Below are 27,323 nucleotides of genomic sequence, written 5' to 3' on the forward strand. Positions count from 1 at the left end.
TGGGATTATTAACGAATTTGACTACGAGTAGTCCCATCTAAGGTAAGGAGCGTGTATGTATAACGCCATCGATCCCGTAGGGCTTGATATATTGATATGTTGTTATTAGCATACTAACATATCAACATACCATTGCAGCCTTGTTACCTGATTCAGCCTCGCTTACCTAACTAGTGTGGCGTGTGACCTTCGGCGTACCTGTCTCGCGTCACCCCACTATCCCCACGTCTGACCACCTTCTTGACCTGGTCCGGAACATTATGCTACTAGCCTCTTTGATTAGCAGCGGGACCCAGTCGTCTCTGGTACTGTCTTCTCCTGATATTGTCTCTCGCCTTGGCTTCCTTACTTGTCCAAACAACCATCCTTGCATTGGCGTATGGAGCGAAGGTTGCTCTTAGATTATCGATTGTTTGGAGAGTCATGTCCATCTGTGCTCGACGCTGGTTGTCCCGATTTTCCATATCGGCTCGATGCTGGTTGTCACGGTTTTCGATTTCGGCTCGATGCTGATTATCCCGATCTTCCATTTGAAATCTGAAGTTCGCTATGTGAGCTTCAAGAAGTCTACCAATCTGTGCGCTGTAATGCAGGGTCCCAGGAGCAGTTCAAGCTCCTAGGCACCAGCAGACCAATTCCCAGGCGCCTTGGCTGCCACGATAACAGGTGGGAAACTCTGAGGCGGGAATGTAAATCAGCTTACTAGCCACGGCATCACGCTGGCAGCCCCAATTCCTACCGATTTGCGAGGCCTGAACTAATATTCCACGTCTTTCTCAAAAGTTCCACAGAAAGTTATGGCCACTCTCTCCCACACATCCGACACGAATTACCAAGCCAATCATCCCTCCACCCCAACATTGTAATGCGGATCGTGCAAACTCTTTGAGAGACTACTGTTACAGTACTTGACCTTCGCTCCTGGCCAAAAGTTCACATCAAATCCATGGGTCCCCGGGGAGGCCTGTTTCACCAGTGAAAGTGTGAGAAAGCGTCGTTCGCAGTTTGTTGTTGCAGACTTTCTCAAAGACGCTAGCAGAGAGCAGATCACAACGGCAAGAAAATCACGTGCACACTACCCTGTGTGGTTTTAGTGGGAAGAAGGGTATGGCGGCGAAACTTGTCTCCTCATTAAAATGGGGGGCGTGGCCGCTATTAAGTAGCAATCGCCCGTAAACGAATGTAGGTAGCCTGCCAAGCACGTAAGGTGCTAAAATCACACCTGCTCCGGTGAGGAAGGCAGACAGAGAAACACGTGATATCTCAAACCTGGATTCTCATTATCCTATGGCTGATGTGCAAAGCTGTGGCTACGATGTGACCGTATCATTACATATGACCATACTCGGGTTGGTTCTCGGCTATTTAGCGATATCCATTGAAGCACCGGACAGGGGTCTCGTGGGGAAGTATATAGCCGCACTAACGGTGGAGAGTGTTAGTGGTGAGTCTGATAATCGGTTGTATGATTAATTGAGGTTCATTTCAGGTGAATGTCATTTCAATATTATTAAACAGTAGGTCTTTGCGTCCCTAGAGCGTCGAGGCTATTCTCACTAGTTTCGTCACATCTCATGAGATTAGGGTACTACAGTATTAAACTTTGGTATTTACACACTAGAATAACAGCATTAGTTGAGTTATGGATCAGGAGTATAATGAAAGGCTTAGATAGCTGGTCACTGTAACAGGTGGTGTGTCAGTCGTTGGTGGTACATAGTCGAAGTACACGCCGTGATGTCAATTACTCATTCCTCATTTAACCAGAACCTATTGGAGTATTTAGGCTGGCTCTGGATTTCCTCCAACGACTTCGGACGACTTCCTACGCGCCAAGGAAGATCTGTGGTGTACACCTGAATCGCCGTGGTGTGGCCGATAAGGTTTGGACAATTTCACAGCAGGGTAAGGCACGAAATCGAATAATCTGACCCGATTGACGGAGTTTTATCTCTCACGTGACTCATTGGTTTTCCTCCAACGTTGTCGGATGATGGAAATTAGTCCCACTTGGGGTGCCTCTATTAGCGCAATGTGCTTCTAACAACATCATTACGGGGAAAATGTTGAGGTCCAGCCTCTTATAGATACAGTAACCCAACCTAAATATAAGACAATTTCACGTAGATCACATATTTTACGGCAATGAAGCTAAGTCCGTCCATCATTTATACTTGACGCCCCTTTTGGCTCCTTACTTTCTTCCCCTTGTCTCCACTCTTCTTCCCCTGCTTTTTCCTCCCTAGCTTAGTGCCTTGATTCTTTTTCTCTTCCTTCGTCCCTTTCTTTGTTCCGATTTCGCTCTTACCTGGCAGTCGAAGACGGAGTGTGATTTTAGGCCGGCTGACCAGCAGTCGAATGTGAGGTATGCTTCTCTTGTGGCCAGGAGCCTTAGTGAATCTCGCCACCTCGATCGTAGAGATCTCCTCTGGATGTGGACTCTTAAATGGATCTGCATCTGGGCTGGCGCTGAGAGGCCGGCTGTGTTCCCCATTGATCAGTGTCGCTCCACTGAGTTCACTGGCCGTATCATTTGGTGACGTGGGAGGCGAGACCGAGGGGGAGGGTGATCGGATATATTGATCGAACAATGCATCCAAATTAGAGTTGTTGTTCATCACTTCTGGCGCGAACATAACACCCGAGGCTCTCTCTACGCCCGTCGTCGTACTGCCGACTAAAGACAGCTCGTCGTCAAGCTGCTCATCCACTCCTTGGAAGAGATCATCCCCATCCCACTCAGGCTCTATGTCGCCAGGCTCACCGATTGTCGGATCTTCTGTCCAGGGTAGAGGGGCGGTGTCTAGCTTAGCCTCATCTCCACCGTCGGTCAGGTCGATAACAGAGAGCAGTGACGGCGAAATCGTCGAATTGGTAGAACGTGCCTTCTTAGGTGGGCGTGCAGAGGGTGAAGGTCCCGTACGAAGGGAGGAGTGCACGTAATCGGTGAGCTGCCATTCAACAACATCATCCTCACAGGTGGGTTTTCGCTTCCGATTCTGCGTGCCATGCTCATCTGTCACCTTGGTAGTTCGTCCAGGTGCACGGAGGTGGTCGGGACTCGCAGGCGACGCAGGCCGGGTCCGGGGAAGCTCGTGGTCGTCAACAAAATGGAACCGTAGATCGCGGTCGTCCGAGAGTGTGATATCATCACACAGCGGGTGGGGACATGGCATCGGCCAGCGACGGCCTTCAAGTTCGTCGTTCACGTGCTTCCATAGGTCAAAGTCGCGACTCCAAGACTGCAACCGGCGCGCGGCTGGTAGTTTGCTCCCGAGAAGAAAGGGAGAGTAGGCGGGTCGGATGAGTGTATTGCCGTAGGAGAGCGTTCCGCATCTTTTGGTCTTTAGCGACGAAAGGTGTGAGGCACAATGTGACTCCCATTCGTCCTCTCCAACCACCCAGTTAAAGCAAATGTGGCAATAGTGGATATGCGTCTGCAGCCGGCCGAGCTTCTTCGCCATATCGCGGCGGATACACATCTGAATATGGTGGTTACGCTGGCTGCGAGATAGCCTAGATTAATGTCCGTTAAATAAGAACGGAAATCTTCAGCAGGGGTCTTACTTACTCCTCCATTGACTTTTGACACGATTGTACAGGGCACTTCCCATCACGCGGGTTTAGGCCAGGCAGGTAAAGGACTGTGAGATCTCGAGTACACAATGAGTGTAAGTCGCTGATAGCCTGCCACATCGACTCCGGAGACAGTGGCCGGTCTTGACACATCCACCGAGCGAGACGACCTCGTTCAGGTAGGATGACACACAGGTGCTCAACCAGGTCGGTATTACTAGGGTCCTTCGGACGTTCATTTCCGTCCGTGAGGATTTTCCAGTCTCTACGGTCGCGTACCCATTGCAGCTGAAATCTGCGATGCGCTCTTCGATGCAACTTTCGACGGTAGTTTGACACTAATCCTCTTGCCTCCTGGATGGCAGTGCCTGTGGTCCCCTTCCGCTCGAGAGTAGCGACTTGCTCTTGTAGCCTACACAGTTCTGGGTCACGACTTAATTCATCCTCGACGCGGGCTGGGAGCTTGTGAGGAAGGCCTGGTTCGAGAAACCTTTCGACGCTCTGAAAATATTCAATGTGGCGGTGATCACTTATCTCTCTCAAGAAAGCCGCTTGTCCATCGACCGAGGAGCAATTCGCGAGATAGCTTTGGCCGAAAACGCGGACGTCCGCCTGTGTCAGGAGCTGGCTGAGCTGAACGGGAGTATAGTCCTCTGCAGTCTGAGGTTAATATAAACCACACTCTGCGATAATAGAGTACAAATACACTGATTTTACATAAAAGACCAATCTGTTCGCGGAGAAGAGGGCGGGGGAAGGGGGCGCGGGAAATAGATAGTAATGTTGATAATGGGGAAGATGAGTATTGAAATTTCAAAGAGCGGCAGAGAGACTTACTCTCAACTTGATGACCCAGGCTCCGTCGGACTGCGTGAATCGTGGGGATCTCGAAAAAGTCGGCGTTAGAACAATTGCTCTTCCAAATGGCCACGAACGCCGACTTAGGCATAGGTTCGTCCGTAACCTCGCCACTCATTTTACATTTTCGAAGAATAGGTTTCTTCAAAGCCGATTCATTGTATCTCAGGTGCAAGACCTTCTCCCCTGGGAGTATCCTTTTTTGCAGGAGGTCTTCAATCGAGCTAACTCCAAATAAGGCCCCGTCGGCGATAGCCATCATGATAAGAAAGCCGGTCTCGTTGAAGATAAACTTATTGTGCTCTCGGTGGGCACTTCCAAATCTAGAGGACCAATTCAAAGTCAGGTATTGAGTCACTCAGGGAGACGGTGGTGAGGTAGGTAAAGAGACATAAAAAGGACTCCAGAGGAGAAGTGGTCAGCGGGGAGGTTCTGGAGCTACGCACACGATGTTCTCAGGGTCACGGTTATTCTTGACCCAGCGCTGATTAAGCTTCCAAGTGGCCGCCCATGGTTGGCCGTCTCCGGCACGCTGTAGCACTATCTCAGTGTCCTAGGGACATTAGCTCTGGCGCTTGAGCGGACGAAACGAAGCTACTCTCACCTCATAGCGAAGGCCGCCCGTGAAGAAAGCGGATAGCCTGGCACCCGTCCAGCAGTATACGTTAGTGATGAAGGTAGTCTGGATCCTATATCGCTCTGGGATGAAGATCAAATCGTCCTTAGTCCAGAGGGTACGATGGACGCGTACAAGGGATTCCTCGCTAAAGTTATGCTTCAGTCGGTGTTTGTTAACTACCACCCCTTCCTCCACCAGCGTTGTCCGGACAAACTGTCAATCATGAGCCCTCGTCACCTTTGAGGAATAAAAGCATTCCGCTCACTTACATGATATACTTCCGTTCGGTCCTCTTCTTGTATCTCAGTTCCGGTGACTCGTGCGAAACCCGCAAAGAACCACTCAGCCACAGTGTTGATTGAGTCGACCGTCGGAAGTTCTTCGTCGAGTCGAGGGTTGCTTGTGGTGGCGTAGAAACGTATGAAGTCTTTCACGGTCGCCAACTCCGGTGCTTGCAACCCAAGTCGAAGACAGTGGTCTCGAGCTGTTTCCTCGTCGGGAGGCGGTAATCCTTGCTCGGCGGCAGCGTCCTGTAATGCCAGAAGCGTCCAACTGTGTAGATCAATTAGTAGACACAGCGACATACTCCTGGGTAGGTACAGGAATATAGGCGGCTAAGAGAAGGGGGGCAGAAGGGGGTGCAGAGGCGGCCCATACATAGTGTAACGACGCAAGGTCGCGTTTTGATTCTTCTTGGTTGTGCTGTTATGCGTCCCTTGCTTGCGAAGCTTGTCCTTCTTGGTGTGCACGCCTCTTTTGTAGCCTTTGGCCACCGCTTGAGCCCTGAGCTCGTCCGCAGTGCGTGGCACTCGGGAGCGGGCCATCCTCACGATGGCGGGTGGAAAGTCGGTAGAGATCGGTCAATCGCGAAGCAATGTAGAGGATGGAACCTGGAGGGACAAAGACGCTCCTCGAGGGCGTGGAAGAGGTGAATATTTTGCAAAGGGCCTTCAGGGACGCCCTCCCAGCGGGAGGGGGGCCCGTTTTCATACTCCGAGGGGACATCTTCCTGCGACGCAGGCAAGTCGAGGGGAGAGCACCCACGACCCGCTTCGACGCCTCCGAGAATAGTGACACTCTTCGTTTGCGGACGCGGGACCCCTGTCTGGCGCCATGGCCGAAATCATGGTCGAGCAGGGCGAGGGAGGGTCGTGGCGGAGGGAAAGGTGAGTAGAGGTGAGTAGAGGTGAGTAGAGGTGAGTGGAAGGGTGAGCGCGAGGTGAGTGGGAGGTGAGCGACTTTAAAAGCGGCGCCGGTCGGGTGAGGGCCGAGGTGAGCCCGGCGTTGATTTACCTCGTCTTGAGCCGCCAAGATTTCACCTTGCCTGCGCTTCGTGTTTCTCCACTAGCACCCGCCAGTCGAGATGTTCGAGATCCTGCAGAATCTTTGTGCCTCTGCCTAAACAGACACGCAACGGCAACAGAGAACAGTGCCGCGAGGAAGCTGTGAAGAGGTTTGAGTTGAGTGGGGACTGCCAGCAATCATGACCGACGCTGACGAATTGGCCGTATATCTCACCGCCCTCTGCCACGGTTGGAAATCTCAACTGATTCGTTATAGGAACGGCTCAAAAGCCATGCACGGTCCTTTGACAGTCTATTGTCCCTCATCCCAGCAAAGCTCTATTATGGAGAGGATGTTAGCGTATGTACCGCGAAAATCATCATCTCTCACAGCTGCCTCACTCATACTCTATGCAGGATCAATGGAAGAGGAAAAAACAAACCCCGGAGCAGAAACGGGCGGCAAAAATGGCCAAATTAGACCCTGACAATTGGAAAAGTGCAAAGGACATTATGGATGAGCGAGCCGCTGCCGCCGCGTTGAAGCGAAAGCGAGACTCCGAAGAAGATGAGCCTGCCACAAGCCCAAATATGCTCGAAGGTAGCGAAATGGAACAGCCGAAAGCTATCCAGGATGCACAGGCCTCAAAACCCAAAAAGCGAAAGACCGACAGCAAAGATTCAGAGCAAACAACTGATGTCCAGAACATTGACGACACATCAGAAGACAAAGGACGCCGGAAGGCAGAGGAAAGGGCCGCAAGAAGACAACGGAAGAAAGAGAGAAAAGAGAAGGCCAAGCAGAAGGTGGAACGACAAAAGGCTAAGAAAAAGGAAGTGGAACAACTAAATGCTCCTGAGAATGAAATCCCGAAAGAAGTGCAGAAGGAACTAAATCTCCAGATCCCGGTTGATCTTGGGGCGGCCACTCGGCGGGACAGCTCGCCCTCCACAGCTTCTTCAGAAGATGAACCAGAAGAGGTCTTCTCCCCGCAGCACGAGTCCGGGACATCATCGACATCATCTGTGCAGCCCACATTGGTCGACGAGACCATCAAACCTGCACATTTGGATCCGCGTCCAACGACATTGCCATCGGCCAGCGACAACATGGTGAACAAAACGCCCCGAGAAAGGCTGCAAGAAGCGATATCCCAATTTCGTGCAGAACGTAAAGCCGACGGCGGCGATGGTTGTCCGCCGAAGAACCGACAAGAGCTGCTAGAGCAACGACGTCAGAAGGAAGAGGCAAAAAAGGCAGCCAAGAAGGAACAAAAACGCCGAGAAAAGGAAGAAGAGGCTCGCCGTCAAGATGAGGAGATGGCGAGGCGTTTCTCGCCTGGTGGTTCTGGCTCTCTGCTTGCGTCACCTCGCTCTCCCATGATCGGCGACAACAGTGGCTCCCCTCCAAACTCAAACTCCGCCAACAACTTCATGTTTGGCCGCATCGCGTTCGAAGACGGCACACATTTCGAACCCTCATCAACCTCTGCTGTGGAAGGACACAAAAGGAAAGGCGTGCGTGACACTGCCACAGAACTCAAACTCGCAGAAGCCAAAAAAGCCCGTATGGCAGGTCTGGACGAGGAGAAGCGCCGCGATATTGAGGAAAAGGATATGTGGTTAAATGCTAAACGGCGAGCTGACGGCCAACATGTCCGGGACAACACTTCTCTTCTTAAAAAAGCATTAAAAAGGCAACAGGGTCAGAAAAAGAAGAGTGAGAGAGAGTGGAATGAGAGATTGGAAGGAGTGAAGAAGGCGCAAGACGCAAAACAGAAGAAAAGGGTAGAAAACTTGGCCAAGAGGAAGGAGGAGAAGCACTCGAAGCAAGGCAAAGTCAGGAGGCCGGGCTTTGAGGGGAGTTTTAAAGGAAGGACAGGCGGGAAACGGAAATCGTGATCGGGGCGCTTAATGATATAGCGATACGTAACAATGAAGGCTGAAGCTGGCTCGAGATCTATTTTGCCATTCTAGAGTCTCTTTCTCTCTGATGCCCGAGCGCGATGACCGGAAACTGTAAGCTTTCTTCCTGCAAGCTGCGCGAAAAACCGGTTATCATCGCCTCTCTCCCCTGAGTTCTCTTGTCGCGTGGCAATTGTATATCGCCCGCCCACGCCGATACGCCGCCTTTTTCGACGCCAAGATCTCCATGCACAAGAAGGGCTGAATGTTCATTTCAACTTGTAGGCACTTTAGGCCATAGAGGCCGAAGGATAGACACGGCCTAGGGTAAGCGCTCACCAGCTGAAACGGTACCCTAGTCAAAATCCATACTTCCTGTGTCGTCTTTCCCTGACGAATAATGTGACCTTCGAAGTGCGAGTGTATCGAAGTATCCTCTGTGGCATCGGCGCTATCGTCCTAGATGTCGTCGCCGCCTTGTACTGAGCACGCGAACCAGACTATCTGAGTCGACATTTCGCATTTACGCGCCTCATAGTGGCCTCACAGTGCTGAGGTCAAGCCTCGCGGACTTGGACTGTTCGTACCGAACAGCTGAAGACATCTGCTCAAAATGCTTATGCGCTGCTTGTTAGGTCTGAAGCCATACTCGTACTAACCACAGAGCCACCGTGGAGGCGAGGCGCGATCTATTCATTGCTTTCTCGTTTTGAGTGCAAAGGAGCTTTTCTTATCACACGCAAACTAGGCTTACTCGAAACATGTTGTATCAATCTCTACAAGATGTTCATTCGCGGATCATACCTATGTGAAAGCTGACGTCTGTATCGATGTTACTTGAACTAGGCTCTTTGTATGAAGAGTCTTATTTACTTATTCCGCTGACCCCAAACCGGTATGCACGCAGCCGGCTTCGGCGCTCGGGACTTATGCAGGGTCGAATATCACTGTCCTTTCGCATCTAGAAGTCCGCACAGAAGTATTGAAGGTCCAAAAGTGCAGCCTTGCCTCGCGTCGAGCTGCCTGTTGCTCTATCATCATCATAACGTGATCTAATTTGCAGAGAGGTGGTTATTCAGAGCGCGATGCACACGCATGCCGCCAGCCGAGGACGGGAGTCAGTCGTCCATCACCTGGCTTCCTATTCAGACACGACGACGCATTGATCCGAATGACCGGTGAGGCTACTAAATGAAAGAGCTGAAATCTTTGGCCAACAGAGATTTTTGCTTGTTCCCGTGTGGGGATGGCGGAGGACACACAGGCAACCAAAAGGTCAGCTATGTCCAACCTTACTACCTTCTAACACCACAGGCTTATATATATATATATCTGATCCTTCCTTCTCATCCCACATGTCGTCGACCAGCCTTCGTGTGAATATATATCTTCAGCAGAATCACCAGAATCATCTCTCAGAGCTAACACCATGGCATCCCAAGCGCCAATGGGCAATAGTCAGATGAGCTACAAAGTAGCTGGCACGCTGATCGGATCCTACAAAATCCAAAGTGGTGATACATTCAGTGGTATTGCTTCGCGTGAGGGTTTCGATCTCAATGCCGTGCTGGCTGCCAACCCAGACATCGAGGCCAATGACCTGGAAGTCGGACAAGTTATCAACTTGCCGATCAAAACATTGGCACTGGTGTTCAACCTCAGTGACGTCGCGCGTATCCTCGGCACATCTGTTCAAGATCTTCATTCCGACAATCCAGGCATGTCCTCCGAAATTTCTATCAACAAGGTAATCAAGGGTCCTAGCCCCTTGTCGAGAGGCGAGCAAGTCATGGCTCAGCAACTCGCCGCAAGTCTCCCAGGTGGCAGCGGCGGTGGGAATGGAGGCGGCGGCTATGCCAACTACAGTGGACCCGCCTCAAGCTTCCCGCACACTTCGCAGTGGGCCTCATATTCTGCGCTCTGGAATAGCAACTCCAAGTTAATGAAATACCATGACTCCGATGCCGAAATCGCCGACATCAAGACCGCTATCGAAACTGTCGCCCGCGAATCCCAAGTCGACGTCCGCGTCGTCCTCTGCACCATCATGCAGGAGTCCGGTGGGAATGTGCGTGTCCGCACCACGGTCTCGCCAGACGGTACCGTTCGAAATCCGGGGATAATGCAATCTCACAACGGCGCGGAGTTCAATCCTCTACATGCCGCGCAGAGTATACTGCAGATGGTCAGGGATGGAATTGAGGGGACCAAGTCCGGAGATGGACTGAAGCAGTGTTTCCACCATCAGGGAAACTGGTACGCGGCGTTGAGAGAGTACAATTCGGGCAGGGTCAACGTGAATGATCTCAATGATGGGATGGGCGCGACGGGCAGTTATGTCAGGGATGTGGCGAACCGGTTGATGGGACACGTTTGGAACAATATGTAGAATGAAGTATGGTACCAGCCATTCTCCTAGAGGGTTGTAGGCGATGCGAAGGGGGACGAGCAGGAGAAGCACAGACAAGATGGTAATTGGAGGTCACGTGGAGATGCACTCTTTTTGGCTATGGTTCCGCTTTTGCCGTCCCTCAATCTTCTCGTTTCTGGTGTATCATGGTCCTTCCGCCCAAACCCCTTCCGGTTCTACACGAGTACTGAGGGATGTCCAAGATCCCAAGATCCCAAGATGATGGATCTTGGGCCAGCCGAGTGCCATCTGTCCCCCGACTGCCGAGTTCACGACACCCGGTCGACGATGGAGAATTTTTGCTCCCAGTGGCCACCAAGATGGACATCGCCACTGTCATTTCAAGATGATTCCATGGAAATCTCATGATTCTCCGACAGCCGGTCTTGTCTTTTGACGACATCCGATCGTATCCACCCAGCAATGCCTCTAACCAACTTTTTCTCTGAGACAAGACGAACAAAGTCGGGGATCAACACACTCTAGACCGAATGGGTTTGAAGCTGTCCTTCCAGAAATGGGGAAACCATGCGCATTGCCATATCGCACTCCCCGACAGCCAAGAAAAATGGCATGACTACACACCGACCCGCAGACACCGACCGCTCTTCCGGTGCTGGAGGGAGGGAAAGCCTTGTCTTCGATGAATTCTACTGTGTGCAGAACTTTTATACTAAAGAGACAAGTGGGCGCGTTTGAGCACGGCTGAGACAAAGAACAGGTCGATCGAACCGGCTGGATAGTTTGTCTACTCTTCGCACAACCACAAAGATGAAGTTATCTCCTGGTCTGCACAAGCTTTCTCAGGCTATACTGGTTGACAAGTCCCAGCAAAGCGCCAGGAACCGGCTGGAAGAACTTACAGAAAAGACGACAAAGGCGATTCCCAACTACTACCTTGAACATGAACCATCCGCATCCGAATGGCTCGCATCGCTCGTGCCTACGAAAGAAGGCACATACCAATATCTTCACAGCCTCTTCCCTTCCATCGGCTGGGTACCTCGCTACAACTGGCGATGGTTATTGGCAGACTCCATAGCAGGACTTACAGTCGGCCTGGTGGTTGTGCCCCAAGCAATGGCATACGCCCTGCTCGCCACGTTAAGCCCGGACTTTGGCTTGTACACGTCCTTCGCGGGGGCCGCAACCTATTGGCTGTTTGGCACTTCCAAAGATATCGTCATTGGTGTATGTAGCAGCCGAAACTGATTCTTGTGCCATTTCTCACATACCTCTCAGACAACCGCCGTCGGTTCACTCCTCGTTGGCAATGTGATTACTAGTATACAGGACTCACACCCAGGAGTTTACACCAATGAAGAGATTGCAAAAACACTCTCATTCATAACTGGGGCGATGCTCCTGGCAATTGGCCTGCTACGACTTGGATGGGTCGTCGAAGTCATACCATACATCCCGATTTCTGCATTTATCACAGCTGCCAGCATAACGATCATGTCGACTCAATTTCCCGTCATGATGGGCATTCCTGGGATCAATACACGAGAAGAGCCGTACAAGGTAATTATCAACTCGCTACGAAACCTTGGAAACACTCAGCTCGACGCTGCTATCGGTATTTCTTGTCTCATACTGCTGGACTTGATCAAGAGAATTTGTGCAAAAATGGAGGTCCGCCAACCTTCACATCAACGCTTGTGGGCAACGATTTCGTGCTTGCGGCTGTCGTTTGCCATGCTATTTTATACCTTCATTAGCTGGCTGGTGAATCGAGGATTGCCCAAGGGCGAGAGTGAGTTTCGGATCGTGGGAACGATACAGTCAGGTATGTCGCGGAAGCCTCGACCTCTTCAGTGGTTCTGACCGGGTGGCCAGGTTTCAAACACGCAGGAGTCCCAAGGCTCGACGCTGAGCTAGTCCGACTTGTTATTCCACAGACTCCGATTATGATGGTCATCCTGGTGATCGAGCATATTGCGATTGCGAAGAATTTTGGCAAGCAATTTGGCTACCAGGTGATCCCATCCCAAGAGATCATGGCTCAAGGTACGGCAAATCTGTTGGGTCCTTTTCTGGGTGGCTATGCCTGTACTGGGTCCTTCGGAGCCTCTGCCGTTCTCGCCAAAGCTGGAGTCAAGACTCCGCTTGCCGGTCTTTTCAGCGCCCTCGTTCTCTTGCTAGCACTCTATGCGCTGACGGCCGTCTTTTACTACATCCCCAGAGCGGCGCTCGCTGGCCTAATCATCCACGCTGTGCTGAACTTGGTGGCGTCTCCGAAAACATGCTACAAATATTGGCGAATTTCCCCCTTCGAATTCCTGATCTGGATCGTTGGGGTCGTTGTTGCCATATTTACCGGGCTGGAAACATCCATCTATACCACTATCGGTCTCTCGTTATTCCTCCTAATTGTTCGAATCGCTCGCACAAACGGACAATTCCTTGGGCGGGTACCAATTTGGCAGGTCGCCGTCGATCTTGGCGCTGACGGAGACGCGCAAAACGAGAGACCTCAACAGAATCAGTCTGAGATAGAAGTTCGAGACGCCTATATCCCCATGGACCGGAAGGACGCTTCTAATCCGGAGGTAATAGTCCAGTCACCTTATCCAGGAGTGTTTGTGTATCGCTTTCCCGAGGGCTTCAACTACCTCAATAAAACATTGCACCTAAACAATCTCACCGCCTATATTCTCAAACACACTCGACGCACGACGAAAGAGGAGAATGTGAAATCTCACCAACTGCTATGGTGCGAATCAAGAGCATCGCAAAATATAGACACAAGTTTACCGATCCTGCGAGCCATTGTTCTCGACTGCTCATCAGTGAACAACATCGATATCACAGGTGTCCAAGGACTGATCGACGCAAGGAATGCCTTGGACCGCCATGCAGCCCCGTCCCTGGTTGATTGGCACTTCGCGGCGCTGTGGAACCGATGGTCTCGACGAGCTCTTGCAACAGCAGGATTTGGCTATCCTGCGAAAAGAAGCCAGTTCGCACTGGGCAATTGGACCCCAGTATACTCTCTCACAAGCTCCTTCGCCGGGGCAGTGCCTGAAGACGCTTGCGCTGAGGCCAAAAAGAAGGAGCAGCTGGCGAAGACAGACTGCGAGAGCAAAGTAGAAAGAGTGAAGTCGGACGAAAACAATGAAGACGACCTTGAAGTGATCCTGAATTGCGAGCAACGGGTTCGGTCACTGGGGGAAGATGGCACAGCAGCACTCACGAAAGCGGCGCCGCTCCGACCAGTTTTCGGCCTTGACCGACCTTTCTTCCACATAGATCTTGGGCAAGCCGTGTCGGCCGCCGTGCGCTGCGCAAGAATGAGTGATTGACCGACGATGAACGCTAGCAATTAAGGGGCGGTCCAGGCTCTCCAACTCATTTCCATTACTCGCATTGCTTTCTCCGGGTCGGATTTATAGACGTTATCAAAAATCATGCTTTCTTCCCGCTTGTTCTTTCATTATTACGCTGCAATCTTTGAAATGTTGAAAGACCACTGATCGGATTATCGACAAACTGCCATCTCAAACGCTTCAGGGCAGCACGCTCAGAAGAAAGGAAATAAAAAATGAATGCTTCACACATTTGCTCGTTAAACAACATAACGCTCCAACCTCACCTCTCGAGTACGAGTAACTGTTTTCCCTCCTTGATTCTCCACCGTCGGGGACCAGTCTAGGCAGTACCTGTGCAGTCCCCGATCCTCAACCAAGCCCTTGCTGATCGCGTATCCCACCGAGAGCCGAGCAAAGGGGCCCGTTCCTATTGCTATTGCGAAGAAAACTTGGCTGGCAGTTGGCAAGGTAGAGGTGGGAATGGTGCGGCAATCGGGTTTGTAGAGTGGGAAAAAAAATTGCCCTGTGATCCCCGCTATGGAGTATTATTATACATATGCCACCATCCCAAGCGGCTAGCGGGGATGAAAATGCTCAGGAAGAACCCGATCACAACGGGAAATATCGTCGTCGTATCTTGCTGTTGTGAGGTATATCCCTTTCTCTATCCTCTCGCAAAATCCTGACCGTGCAAGCACAAAGGTGAATTCCTCATCTTCATCCATATCTTCATCCTTGTCCTCGACAAACAACGAAGAACAAACGACAAACAAGTCACCAACAATGACCGCCCTCACCGCCGCGCTGGCCTCGGGCCTCGTCTTCGGGTCCGCCCTGACGCTCTCCAGCGTCGCCTCTCCACGTACAATCAAGGACCAATTCCGACTCACGGACTTCCACATGCTGCTTACATTCCTGACTGCGTCGGCGTCCAGCGCGGTAGTCATTGCGCTGCACAATTCCAGACAACACGCCACCAATAACAACAAACTGTCTGTGAAACCGGGCAGCACGTTTGGCTGGTTCGGGAGATATGATGGGAACGTGATTGGAGGAGCCATGCTGGGTGTCGGCATGGCGCTCACGGGCGCGTGTCCCGGGACGATGCTCGTGCAGGCCGCGGCAGAGGTTGGCCGGAGCAGGCTTTTGATCTTCGGCGGGTTGGTCGCTGGGATCGCGTTCGTCAAGTGGAAGGAGAGGCGGATATGCCAGGCCACGACGACGACGCCGCCGCCGCCGCCGGGTGGCAAGAAGAGCAGCACGGTGATGGAGGCTACGGGGTGGTCGACAAAAGCGACGGTGTTGACATACGAGGTTGCAATGCTGACCATCATTGCTCTGGTCACCCTGTACGCGCCGCGAGGCCACCACTACTTACTCCATCCCGTCACGGGCGGGCTGCTGATCGGCCTGGGCCAGGCATCCTCGGTGACGCTGGCGAAGAAGCCAGTCGGCGTGAGCTCCGCGTATGAAGATTTCGGCAAGCTGTTCTGGTGGTTGGTGGAGGGCAAGGCGGCGCCCGGTATGGAGAGCATCGTCTTCGTGGCGGGATTGGTCGCCGGCGCACGACTGACGATGCACCTTGTGCCCGCGACACTCGAAGCACTGGCCGTCTCCTCGGCTGGAGATGTTTCTCTCCTCTCTGCCCTCGCGGGCGGCTTTGCTGTGATATTCGGGGCCAGGCTAGCTGGCGGATGCACGAGCGGGCACGGGATCAGTGGCATGTCTGCGATGGGGCTGAGCTCTTTTGTCACTGTGGCTTCGATGTTTGGGAGCGCCATTGGTACCGCCCTTCTCGTCTACTAGGTACTGGTCAACAGACATTGGGAAATGGGCCATAGACCCCGTTCCCAGCAGAGAGAACTGGCATTTGACAAGGCTACAGGCAGAAAGGGGGATCGACGAGGAGGTATGGCGTGATCCGCGCTAACGAGCACTAGCGGCTCTAGCGACAGTGATCTGGCCAACAGATTCGCTGCGTTTGGCCGGAGATGGGTATTTCATGCACGGATAACGTATGAGGAGGCTTCTATAGACGTCGTCGAACTATTGTTCGTCTTTTCTGTGTATATCTGATGATTTTGACGCCTTTTTTCGAGCCCCAAGAGTCCAAAAACACCCTGAATATACCAAATTTTGGAAGTTTCAAGGATAAGTCAATGGCGGAAGCAGTTCCGCAGCCGAAAGAGCAGGATTGCGCCCGTTTGGGCAAGAACTGGCTCAACTCCGGGAAATTGGAGATTGGACCTGGCCTCGGGGACCTGCCAGAATCTGCTCCTGCAAGATTCCCAGTCCAGCGAATATGATCGGGGACCATGAGAATTTAGATCGACTATTTTCTGTGGGAACTCTGGAATTTTTCCTTGGCTTTTCTTCCTCTCCATGATAAGGAGCCACCATTGTGGTGTGACGATCGTGCCATTTCCACTATTTGTCCCCTGGGACCTCGGCTCGAAAGATCGACTTGTTCAGTCTCTGAACAATTGGCAAATTCCCGCAGAGAAATTAGGCTCGCCACATGCTGTTGGTTTTCATGGCAGGCTGCGAAAGATTGAAAGGGGAGTCAGATACGAGAAGACCGGGGATGCTTAGTAGTTGACGGCTCCACATGATTTGGGCGCCTTGTTCCAGGTTTTACTCCCTAGCTCTCGTATCTGCGGGAAGGTAAAGGACTCTTTCACGGATGTCCGGGATCTAAATGATATCAGTGCAGGCACCATGATTGCTCTGGGTTGTCTGAAAATACCCACCATGATACGCTAAACTTGGCAGTGTCAGAGCTCTTGTTTTCAAGCACTTTGGTGTCGGATGACACTGTCTGAAGCGTACTTGAGAAGCCTAGAGATTGTTATTCCGGAGCTGTTATGGCACGCACGTGGCCCAAATGCTGCGAAGTCGCACCGCTCTTCGGCCATGGACACTGGTTCCACCAACATTTCATCAAAAAATGCATGGCGACGTCAGTGGGTCTCAAAGCTATTTTTCGTTGCTTGTAACAAGCAAAGGTGAGACCCCGGCGGGGCCCAAAGCTGATCATTGTTCCGTATTACTGGAGGCAAGGGGTGTCTAAATTCATTGAGATTAAAATCCTAGTTGTTACATGATCGTAGCACCGATGGGGCCTGGAGACCTGCGTCTTTCCACTGGTGACCATGATCTCACTTCTACCGTTGAGGGCAGGAAGAAGACTGATCCTCCAAACATTTGGAAGGAGCGGTGATACAAACTCCATCGACATCGACAAAAAAAGGCGGAAATATGGACAGAACTTCATAGTACAACAGTCCAGCCAGATCACCACTCCAACGTCTTTGGCTTTAGGGGAAGATGGAGCATCCGAAACCCTTGCTGCGTCGCCTTAGGAAGCCTGCCTGCCCGGATATTCATTTGCAAGGACTGGTGCATTAGCCTGGGCTCTGCCAACCCCGCGTCCCGTTCGTTCCGCCGAGTCACAAACTCCTCCTCGGTAGTGCCGTCCTTCAAGTGTTTGTTCCGTTGCCTGTGCTGCTCTACGCTCATCCATGGCACGGGATCATCGCGCCCCGCCGGCGGATAGTCATGTCCCGTCCAGATTTTTACGTGATCTGGCAAGGCAAGGAGTTTTCGCCCCGACTTGAAAAGATCTCTAGCGCTGCCACCAGGGAAATCGCAGCGTGCGGTGCCTATGTCCGCATGGAAAATGGAGTCGCCGCAAAATACGTTATCTGCAAATGTATGTCAGCCGGACCAAAAAAGGCAAACTGGTGGGGCTCGATGTGAAGACTCACCTCCGATCTTGTAACCAAGATGGTCGGGAGTGTGACCAGGGAGGTGGATTGCCGTTGCCTTCAGTTCCCCAATGTTAAATGTCTCGTCGTCCTCAAATAGTCTGTCAAATATGCCCTCGTATTCGTCGGCGGGAACTCCGTATCGCTCGGCAAACAATTTCTGCACAGCGCCGATGCGCTTCCCGATGCCGATAATGGGAATTTGATCTTGCTCTTGGGCAAGGTGATTCTGGAGATACGATGCTGCGGTCAAATGGTCCGCATGGGCATGTGTTTCGAGAATCATGTCGACAGTATAGCCCTTTTCTTTGACCAACGAAATCAAAGCATCGGCGCTCTGGGTAGTCACTACCTGGGTGGCTGGATCATAATCCAAGACAGGGTCGATAATGACAGCGGTCAGCGTGGACGGATCCGCGACCACGTACTGCCATGTGCCTGTTTTGGTCTCAAAGACATCGTGAACAATGGGTTCCGGGGCCACCGGGGCTTCGGTACTGTACAAAGCTCGACTCTTGACGGCCCACTGAGTCTGTCGGGCAGGTTGATGGCCAGAAGGTCCACAGACAGGTGCTCTTCTCGGGAAAGCGTTGCGGACAGATCCATTTCCCAAAGACGCCTGGGTGGTGTATGTAGCCTTGTGCTCCGCCTGGTGGGATGAAAGGCGAAGTTGCCTGCTGGAATTGACAAAGGTTGAAGCCGGGGTGGCGGCGGTTGGTGTCAACAGCAACCTCCTGGTGACCTGGGAGCTGCTGGTGATGTGAGGTCGGAGCGACTGCATCATGGTATCTTTGGGGGACTGCTGTGGTTTTGCCGACAGTGAAAAGGCTGGAGCGAAGACGTCTAGGTATAGTATTTGAAGTTGGGCTGATAGTCCCCAAAGAGGAAGAAGATGACGAAGGGGATCCACACGCCGATTATTCGCACTAGTCCATAAACATTACTAGCGTGAGAACCCTTAACAGTCCACATCGCCGTCATTCTATCGGCCTTGGCACACCTGTCATTACACGGCTATCACACCCGGTCACAGCAGACTCCTTGACGTATTGCGCCGTATTTGCCCCTGAACGTCGTGAGCCTCGCATGTCTTTCCCAAGGCCAACCGCGTGGCAAACGGCTGGTCGAACCACCCGGTGATCAGAGATGGATCATGTCGGCGACTAGCTCGAGGATCCTTCCGGCCGTTGGGCCCGCAGGACCAAACACGGGGCCACTGTTCCGATGGAAATCCAAAGTATATTACCTTACGCTGACCCCGAAAATTCCGTCACATGATTGATATTTCTGCCTCGCTGACTTCGCAAAACTCTTTCACGGCTTTGGTCTTGCTTTTCTCTTCTCATCACAGCCCATCAGGATCCCGCCGCAGTTCCGCCATGGCCATGTTTCGCTCCAGAGTGACGTCCAAGGCTTGTAGCAATGGACTCTCGGTCCTCACCGCGCAGATTGTCCCCTCAAGCAGAAATTTCGCGACAGTCTCCTCAGTGAGTCCGGCAACTCGGAATCACAAGGTCGTGGTAGTTGGTGGTGGAAGCGCTGGTCTCGCTGTCAGCCATCAACTCCTCCGGACGGGCAAGTTTGCCAAAAACGACATTGCTGTCGTCGATCCGGCCCAGTGGCACCACTACCAGCCGGGATGGACGCTGGTGGGTGGCGGTCTTAAAACCAAGGAGGAGCTGCGAAAGCCGCTGGAGTCCTTGATTGATCCCAAACTCAAGTTTTACAACGAGGGAGTGACCACCTTCTCACCCAAGGAGAACTTGCTCACGCTCAACAATGGCGACAGCCTCAACTACGAGCAACTTGTCGTCGTGCCGGGCATCACAGTCAACTTCGACTCCATCAAGGGCTTACCTGAAGCTCTTGCCGATCCAAACTCTTTAGTCTCGTCCATCTATGGCTACAACACTTGCGACAAGGTGTTTCACACCGTTACGAGCCTTCGAAAGGGCACCGCAATTTTCACCCAGCCTGCTGGCATCGTCAAGTGCGCCGGGGCTCCGCAGAAAATCATGTGGCTTGCCCTGGACTACTGGAAGCGGGCAGGCTTGTACGACATCAGCAACCGCGAGAGATCACCGGTTCAAATCAACTTCGCCACTGCCCTTCCGGGCATGTTTGGGGTGCCCAAGTACAGCGCCAAGCTCAACGAGTTGCGGATAGAGAGAGGTGTTGAAGGGCTGTTTCAGCACGACCTCGTCGCGGTCGAGGGCAACACGGCGATTTTTGCTCGTCTCGATAAGAAAGATCAGGTCAAGATGCACTTTGACTTATTGCACGTCGTGCCGAAGATGGGACCCCACGAATTCGTCAAGAAGAGTGACCTTGCTAACGAAGTTGGTTTCGTCGATGTGGACGAGACCACCACACGTCACACAAAGTATGCCAACGTCTGGTCGGTGGGCGATGCTTCGAGTCTGCCCACCTCGAAGACCGCCGCAGCGATTACCGCCCAAGCGCCCGTTCTGGTTGAGAATCTGATGCAATCCCTTGAAGGCAAGGAGCCCACCGCGACGTACAACGGATATACGTCGTGCCCGCTTTTGACCGAGTACGGCAAAGTCATGCTCGCCGAGTTCAAGTACGGCGGAGAGCCACACGAGACGTTTGGGCGCTTGTTGGGCGTGGACCAGGCAACCCCTCGCCGGGCGTTCTACCATCTGAAGAAGGACTTCTTCCCCTGGGTCTACTACAAATCCATGGTCAAGGGCACTTGGGCTGGGCCCAAGGGTTGGGTCAAGTAGAGCCCCCGCCCCCGACAAGAGTCGAGCATTGTGAGTGTGTTTTGTACGATAGAAAAAGTTCTGGACGAGATTATTGTCCAATTTCTACGGCCCAGCTGCTGGGCTGCAGTTGTTTGTCTATAGAAAATGCAAAGGATACCACCGGAGGGGCCCCAAGGGGCCGAGCATCAGAGGTAACTTTGAAGTTACCACCCGGCCGTCGTAGACTCCTACTGTAGGCACGGGTACACACGTACTATAGTCCACACATACTGTGCTTTGCTGCTCTCATAGTACAGAGCATGTGTAATGTGCGCCAGAACCGACTGCCGTAGTGGCTTTTCGCCCAACACATCCCTCGTGTTCGTATGCGCGTAGGGCTGGCCGATTAATGTGGTCGAGTCCGACCCAAGGGATTCTTGATTGAGTCTAGCGAGTCTGATGATTGACCTTGGCTTGCGGCTGTGCGGAAAGGCTATATACGGAATATGGAGCAAATGTGCAACATAGGTAGCTATTTTGTTGCTTGTACCTCATTCGCTTCGGCGACCCACAGACGCCCCCATATTAACTAGCCTTGCTAGCTAGCTACCTGTAGGGGTAGTTGCCAGCGAGCAAGTTTATCAATTCAGAATCCCTGGTGCCGGGTTTTAATCGTCAGGAGATCAGACAGACAGATAAAGCCCAACCAACCAAATATCATCTCATCGACGTCAAATGCTTTCGCCAAACAATGCCGTATCTGGATCCCGAGATATACATACCTACAGAGCACAAGAAGAGGAGGGCCCGAAATGAATTGAAATGACATTTCCCCACAAGACCAATCGGCAAGCTAACTAAAGGAACGCCGACTGAGTACGACTTTAATCCCAATCCCAACCAAGCAACACCCCCAATCCTGGCCTAGTGCATGCAGTATGCAGACAGGGCAGGCAGGGCCTACTCGACAAAACCTCGGGGAATCCCTACGGGAAGGCGAGGCAAGAACGAAAAGAAGGAGATTCCGCGCAGGCGTACGCCCCCCTCCCTCTCCCGGCCGGTGCGCGAATACCAGGACCGGACCTGCTGCTGGAGGAAAGGGCGGGCGGGGAGGCTAGGGCTAATGTCTGGAACAGAACTGACTACTGGTAGGGCGGCGCGCCTTTGTCAAAAGCCTTGCGCCGGAGGATCTCGCTCCATACACTACAATAAAGGGCAAGTCGCCAGGTGAAAAGCGAGGATTAGGATAATATGACATCGGACGACTCGTATCCTTTCGTTTTTTCCCCTGCTGACCGTGTTCCTCAGTCGACAGATGTCTTTGCTTCGCTCTATCTGAGATTCCGTAATAGGGGTGCCGCGTTACCACCACTAGCACTGGCGCTACCACCACCGCCAGCTATTTTCCCAGAGAGATCCTGAGAAAAGAGAAAGCGCCCCATTGCAATGCGTCTGGTCTGGGCCATTTCTTTTGTTCACAGATAGTTCGTTACGCCTCTAGAGCATCCTGTGCCAGGGTCGCTGAGCCGACATGCGCGCCCCTATGAAAGAATCAAGCCCTGCCCTCATTATGCCGGCAGCGTCGACGTCGTCGTCGGAGAAGAAGCAGGGGCAGGGTCAGAGGCAGATGAACAACAATATCAGATACCCATTCTGGTTCGGAGGGAGCGCAAGCAGCATGGCAGCGTGTGTTACGCACCCGTTGGATCTGGGTGAGTTTAAAACTTGTGTTTGCTTGGGTTGAGCCAGAACTATATGCCCACCAGCTAACATCCTGCTCCTAGTCAAGGTACGCAGGCGCAAACATACAAGAGGGGAGTCATGGCATTGACGAGATATTCAAAAAGGTCCGGCTCCAGACGCAGGCTCAAACCATCGGCAGCGGCGCGCCCAAGACCATGAGAGGTACAGTGGTCCGGATCTTCCAGACTGAGGGGGTCCTGGGCTTCTACAGCGGAATCTCGGCGTCGCTGCTCCGCCAACTGACGTACGCGACGGTGCGGTTCGGCCTGTACGAAGAGATGAAACAGCGGGCGAGCAGCAACCCCAGCTTCCCGTTGCTCGTGGCCATGGCGTCGGTCTCCGGGTTCGCAGGCGGCGTGGCGGGCAACTTCGCCGACGTGCTCAACGTGCGCATGCAGCACGACTCGGCGCTTCCCGCGCACGCGCGGCGCAACTACAAGCACGCCGTCGATGGCATGGTGCGCATGGCGCGCGAGGAGGGCCTCCGAGGCTGGTTCCGCGGCTGGGTGCCCAACAGCAGCCGCGCGGCGGTGCAGACGGCAAGCCAGCTGGCCAGCTACGACGTCGCGAAGCGTCTGCTGCGCCAGTACACGCCGCTGGGCGACGACACGCTGCCCACGCAGCTGACGGCGTCTTTCCTGGCGGGCATCACAGCCGCGACCGTTACGAGCCCCATCGACGTGATCAAGACGAGAGTCATGTCGGCGACGGGCACGCAGCAGCCGGGCATTGTGGAGATTATCAAGACCGTGTCCCGGAACGAGGGCCCACGATGGATGTTCAAGGGTTGGCTTCCTAGTTTCCTCCGCCTTGGACCGTAAGTCTCTCTCTCTTCTCACACACACTCTCTCTCCCTTACTCGCTCGTTCACGTACCCACTCATTTGACCCGACCGACTCCCTTCTATCCCCATTCTTGTCTTCCTTGCCATTCATTCCCTTTGCCACCAGTCCACAGATCCACTAACACGCCCACCCCTACGCTATGCCACAGACACACGATCTGCATATTCATCTTCCTCGAGCTGCACCGCAAGGTATATCGAGGTCTTCAACAAGGGCAAGCCGTGGACGGCGCTGACGGGAAGAAGGACGGCGAGAGGGTCGCGGGCGCGGGCGCGGGAGTGGGAGCGGGAGCGAGTCCCATTTCTACGACGGTGGCGGCGCCGCCGCAGAAGTTGTAAAACGTTGTAAAACGTTGCAAAAGTTGAGGAAAGGCTTCCTAGGGAGTAGGCTCGTCGCTTCAAACTTGATTGTATGACTATATGTGTCCATTACATCATATCCACAGCTACATGGGGTCCGTACGTCGATATATGATACATCCATGTACATGTACATCAGCGGTTTCTCCGGACTCCAACCCCTCTTGTGACGGCTTCACCTACCTGCCCGACCACCCACCTACATGCTCCGTTTCTCGAATCTTGAAGTCAAGGCCTTGGGACAGGAGGCGAGATATCTGGACCAGGACACATCTGTGTTTTACATGAGGCGGATCTCAAGGGGGTATTCATAGTCCAACTGAGTTGACCTTCAGTTGAGTTGGAAGTGCTGGCTTTGCTCCGCTCCGCTCCGCTCTGCTCTGCTCTACGAGATGTTGGCAGGTGACAGGTCACTAGTTTGCTATTATCTACTTGTATTTCTATGTCTATCCGAATCCATATATACACTCGCGCGCATTCATACATCTCAATAACGAGGCGCTAGGCTTGCTGCTCGACCATGCTCGACCAAGGAGGGACTCGGCTCCGATGTGATGGTCGGTCACAATTCTCTCATGACCACACGTCAACCCCGGGATGGGTCCTAAGTGACTACCAGTAGACACTTTCTTTCTTTCTTTCTTGGAAGGCGACGGGGACACTTGACTTCGTCCCTTCAACAAGTAAAGCAAGCCCCATGGGGAAGATGATTCTTCAGACAGCGTTCTGCCTCTCATCAGTCGAGGTAGAAGGGCAATTCACGACGTTAATGTGTATGCGCTCCGCTGTCGGATCTTCGGACCGTATTTGTACAGGACCCAAGGAATAGGCAACAAAGCGACTGTGACAAACCCTAACAGGCTGGTCGCCCAAGCGACGCCCATACCGCGATACCTACTCCTGTTAGTACATGTCGGTAGGAAGCTGGAAAAAAAATAGCTGAGGGGCCCATCACTCACATCTGAACTGTAAATAGCGGAAACACTGCACCAATGACATATCTCAAAAATCCATTGGCTGCAGCGGCGCTCGCGCCGGTCAAGGGGCCGTAGGTGTCGATGAGATACAAGACGCAAGAGCAGAAAACCAGCATGTTTCCAATTCCAAACGGGATAGTTGCGACAATGGGCGAGATCCAATGTATTTCTTTCTTGGCCGTCCATGCGAACCAGAACAGTCCGATCGGCAAGAGAAATGAGCCAAACATGGCAGCCCAAAGTCTCTCTTCCGGGGGTAACGGTGTGAAATCCCCCTGCGATCGCCTCTTGAGCGTTTTCTTCCGGTAGGTCAAGCGGTCGATGAAGATGAAAATAAAGGTTGCTGCAACGACGCCCAAGCCAATCCCCAAGAAGACTAGCCCTGATTCACTGGTATTGAAGTGGTAGATCTGAATCTCGGGATACGGTGACTGGAAAACGACTGGAAAGGCGGCAAAGAATCCGAATAGGACACTAAAGTTGAAGGCAGTGTAAGTGCTGAAGAAGGCGACGATAGATTCGGTGAACAACATCCTCAGAGGTCTCAGAATAGTGACCACCAGAATGAATCGGAGTTTCGACATCCCCGGGGGCAGTGGGCTCGGAGGAGGCGGGAGACCAAGCTTCTCCGCTCGCTTTTTCAGGATGATTTTCTTGTACGTTTCTCTCTGAGGGAGGGAGACAGCGTAGGCGATGGCGCCCCAGAAAAGGATCAGCCATTGGGACCAGCGCCAGCCTTTCTTCATGGTGGCAAACCCACCCAACGTAGGTCCTACATGTGCCAAAAACGTTAGCAAACTGGCGACTCAACATGGCCAAGGGCATTTCTGGTGGCGACACACCTAAAGCAGGACCTAAAAATGGCGCCATCAAAAATACCGCACTGGCGACTGCCCGGTGAAGATGTGAGAAGAGATCGGAATTGGTCCCAGCTCCGACGGCCAGACATCCCGAGCCTAGAAGGCCTGCAAAGAGGCGACAGATGACAAAAGATGCATACGATTTTGAGAATCCGGCTCCAACAGACAAGAGGAGAGACGGCGGAAAGAAACACAAGTATACTGCGCGGCGTCCATAGGTTTCCGAGAGAGGGGCACTGAGGACTGGGCCAAATCCGAGACCCATCACGTAGACACTCAAAGGGACTATGGCGGCTGTAGGGCTGACGCCAAAGTAGCGAGCAACCTCTGGAACGCCTACAAGAGTGTCAGCGAAGGAAGCCATCCGATTTTGAGAATGGGTCGTGCTCACTGGGAGTGTACACCGAGGAGCCAAAAGTACTGTTACACATTAGCCTCCCTGAAACAGATTCGGGATCATCACCCCGCGTACATTGTGAAGCACTGCAGTGCAGGGACCAAGGTATGGTAGATTTTAACAGGCAGGGGCCAATTCAGCGGATTGTCTGGATCGTCCTCCCCCTCCCAGTCCTGCGCTGTCGTAGGGACATGATTTGAGCGTACACTCTTGGAGGTTCGATGTGAAGCTTTGCTCGTTATCTTCTCGAGGTCCGGCTGAGGCGTGGCAATGGGCACTGGTAGCGAGCGGGCGGAGGAACTGTCCGAGTCAAATTCCGCCATCTTCTCCGTCTCGGCGGTGGAATCGTCCTTGTCTTTGCCTGCCATGGAGGAACGCGTGAGCTTTGAGCACAGCGGAGTATGGGAGCTGAGTTTCTGCAGAATATATCGCCCAAATGTGTCCGGGATGGTTGGAGACACTTTCGAAAAGAGTGCTCTGAAGTTCACTGGCCGTCCGCGTTGGAAGAAGCACGGGCACTCACGCTCAAAGCAGGCCGATGCTGTATCTAAATGCAACTTGTTTGATCCGCCTCAATGTCACGTCATCGTTTGGGAAATTTGTTCAACAACTTCTGCAGGGAGCCACACCAACAGGATTTGTGAACACACGAGTTCCTTGCCTCAGAACGATCCGGCCGGTACGGATCAAGAACCGGGCAAGACTGAAGCACTCGAATTCAGGAAAAGCAGAGTTATTTGGTTAGTGAACGTCGGCTACCTGGGTAGGGGGATACCTCGGGCCAAAGGGAGACGGTGCAGAGATGGCGATGTAGCTCATCCAGGAAGAATGGCGCAAGCTGAATAAAATGAATTCAAACAGCAAGAGAAAGGCGTCAAAGGACGTCACCAAACCTCCAATGTGCTCCAGTCATTGGAGCCAACCAAGCCGCTGCTTTGAGTGACGGTCTGCTCAGGCCAATCACGCACGGTGATATACGATCAGTAATCGCAACATTGCCTTCAGTTCAGGGGGTGGGCATGGCATTTACGGCCGGAAACGGTGCCGACGGAGACGGAGCAATGCAAAATCTTCCATTGTGTCAACAAGACAGAAAGAAAAGAAGGAAAGGAAATGGAAGTGAGACGAGGATAGGACGAAGCATTTAAAGAATCCCAGGAGATGTCAGCCTGATCTGATCTTACAGATATTGGCTATTAATAAGTGGCTTTACGAGGTACCCGGTACTTTGATGGTCATCGGAAAAGACAGGGAAGTGAGCGGAGAGGAGGGTGCTGGAGGGTGTCAGACGCAAACTGACTGAGGAAACTCTGCCGAGATGCTGACGTAGTTTCTTTCCCCTCCCACGTGCCGCACGTGCCGCACGTGCCGCCAACCCCTCACCGGCGACTCGTCCAAGCTCGTCCTGACTCCCGTCCCAAGCTCGTCTTGGCTCGTCCTCACTGCTTGGCGAATCGCTGACTCCAAGTACAAATACTCGGCGAGTCGATACTCGTGCATGGAAGTGCTACTCGAGCTACCAGCAGGGATAAATCAACTAGAAAGGCCGAGAAGAAAGACATGTGGTTGCAAAATGCCGATATAAGTCATGTTCATTAGCTGATGGCCGCCCTTGGTATGCCATTGTTTCATTCATGCCTTCGAGTCCCTCGCTTCAGCCTCAATCGACAAACCAAAAATACCTGCAGACACCTGAATACCCACT

At 52.7% G+C, this 27,323-nt stretch overlaps 9 protein-coding genes across 9 annotated transcripts; 6 read left to right on the top strand and 3 right to left on the bottom strand.

Moving 5' to 3' along the window:
- Positions 1-2,168: 2,168 nt before the first annotated feature.
- On the bottom strand, positions 2,169-5,877 carry A1O5_03327 (uncharacterized protein; the record flags this gene model as incomplete). Its single annotated transcript, XM_007743939.1, has 7 exons — positions 2,169-3,516; positions 3,572-4,229; positions 4,414-4,757; positions 4,881-4,987; positions 5,039-5,266; positions 5,323-5,605; positions 5,711-5,877. 7 exons carry the CDS (start codon positions 5,875-5,877, stop codon positions 2,169-2,171), a joined length of 3,135 nt encoding a protein of 1,044 aa, XP_007742129.1.
- Positions 5,878-6,804: 927 nt separating this feature from the next.
- Positions 6,805-8,238, top strand: A1O5_03328 (uncharacterized protein; the record flags this gene model as incomplete). Its single annotated transcript, XM_007743940.1, has 1 exon — positions 6,805-8,238. The coding sequence occupies one exon, from the start codon at positions 6,805-6,807 to the stop codon at positions 8,236-8,238; it is 1,434 nt and encodes a 477-aa protein (XP_007742130.1).
- A 1,432-nt stretch (positions 8,239-9,670) lies between these two features.
- Positions 9,671-10,630, top strand: A1O5_03329 (uncharacterized protein; the record flags this gene model as incomplete). The annotated part of the gene is made up of 1 exon (XM_007743941.1): positions 9,671-10,630. One exon carries the CDS (start codon positions 9,671-9,673, stop codon positions 10,628-10,630), a length of 960 nt encoding a protein of 319 aa, XP_007742131.1.
- Positions 10,631-11,422: 792 nt separating this feature from the next.
- Positions 11,423-13,956, top strand: A1O5_03330 (uncharacterized protein; the record flags this gene model as incomplete). The annotated part of the gene is made up of 3 exons (XM_007743942.1): positions 11,423-11,842; positions 11,894-12,440; positions 12,491-13,956. 3 exons carry the CDS (start codon positions 11,423-11,425, stop codon positions 13,954-13,956), a joined length of 2,433 nt encoding a protein of 810 aa, XP_007742132.1.
- A 789-nt stretch (positions 13,957-14,745) lies between these two features.
- Positions 14,746-15,768, top strand: A1O5_03331 (uncharacterized protein; the record flags this gene model as incomplete). Its single annotated transcript, XM_007743943.1, has 1 exon — positions 14,746-15,768. One exon carries the CDS (start codon positions 14,746-14,748, stop codon positions 15,766-15,768), a length of 1,023 nt encoding a protein of 340 aa, XP_007742133.1.
- A 1,488-nt stretch (positions 15,769-17,256) lies between these two features.
- On the bottom strand, positions 17,257-18,510 carry A1O5_03332 (uncharacterized protein; the record flags this gene model as incomplete). The annotated part of the gene is made up of 2 exons (XM_007743944.1): positions 17,257-17,666; positions 17,730-18,510. The coding sequence occupies 2 exons, from the start codon at positions 18,508-18,510 to the stop codon at positions 17,257-17,259; spliced, it is 1,191 nt and encodes a 396-aa protein (XP_007742134.1).
- Positions 18,511-19,108: 598 nt separating this feature from the next.
- A1O5_03333 (uncharacterized protein) lies at positions 19,109-20,476 on the top strand (the record flags this gene model as incomplete). Its single annotated transcript, XM_007743945.1, has 1 exon — positions 19,109-20,476. One exon carries the CDS (start codon positions 19,109-19,111, stop codon positions 20,474-20,476), a length of 1,368 nt encoding a protein of 455 aa, XP_007742135.1.
- Positions 20,477-22,007: 1,531 nt separating this feature from the next.
- On the top strand, positions 22,008-23,363 carry A1O5_03334 (uncharacterized protein; the record flags this gene model as incomplete). Its single annotated transcript, XM_007743946.1, has 3 exons — positions 22,008-22,149; positions 22,235-22,997; positions 23,174-23,363. The coding sequence occupies 3 exons, from the start codon at positions 22,008-22,010 to the stop codon at positions 23,361-23,363; spliced, it is 1,095 nt and encodes a 364-aa protein (XP_007742136.1).
- Positions 23,364-24,142: 779 nt separating this feature from the next.
- On the bottom strand, positions 24,143-25,986 carry A1O5_03335 (uncharacterized protein; the record flags this gene model as incomplete). Its single annotated transcript, XM_007743947.1, has 5 exons — positions 24,143-24,278; positions 24,344-25,133; positions 25,204-25,557; positions 25,613-25,641; positions 25,694-25,986. The coding sequence occupies 5 exons, from the start codon at positions 25,984-25,986 to the stop codon at positions 24,143-24,145; spliced, it is 1,602 nt and encodes a 533-aa protein (XP_007742137.1).
- Positions 25,987-27,323: the final 1,337 nt, after the last annotated feature.

Source organism: Cladophialophora psammophila, assembly GCF_000585535.1.
Source record: "Cladophialophora psammophila CBS 110553 chromosome Unknown aczJe-supercont1.4, whole genome shotgun sequence".
NCBI classification, from domain to species: domain Eukaryota; kingdom Fungi; phylum Ascomycota; class Eurotiomycetes; order Chaetothyriales; family Herpotrichiellaceae; genus Cladophialophora; species Cladophialophora psammophila.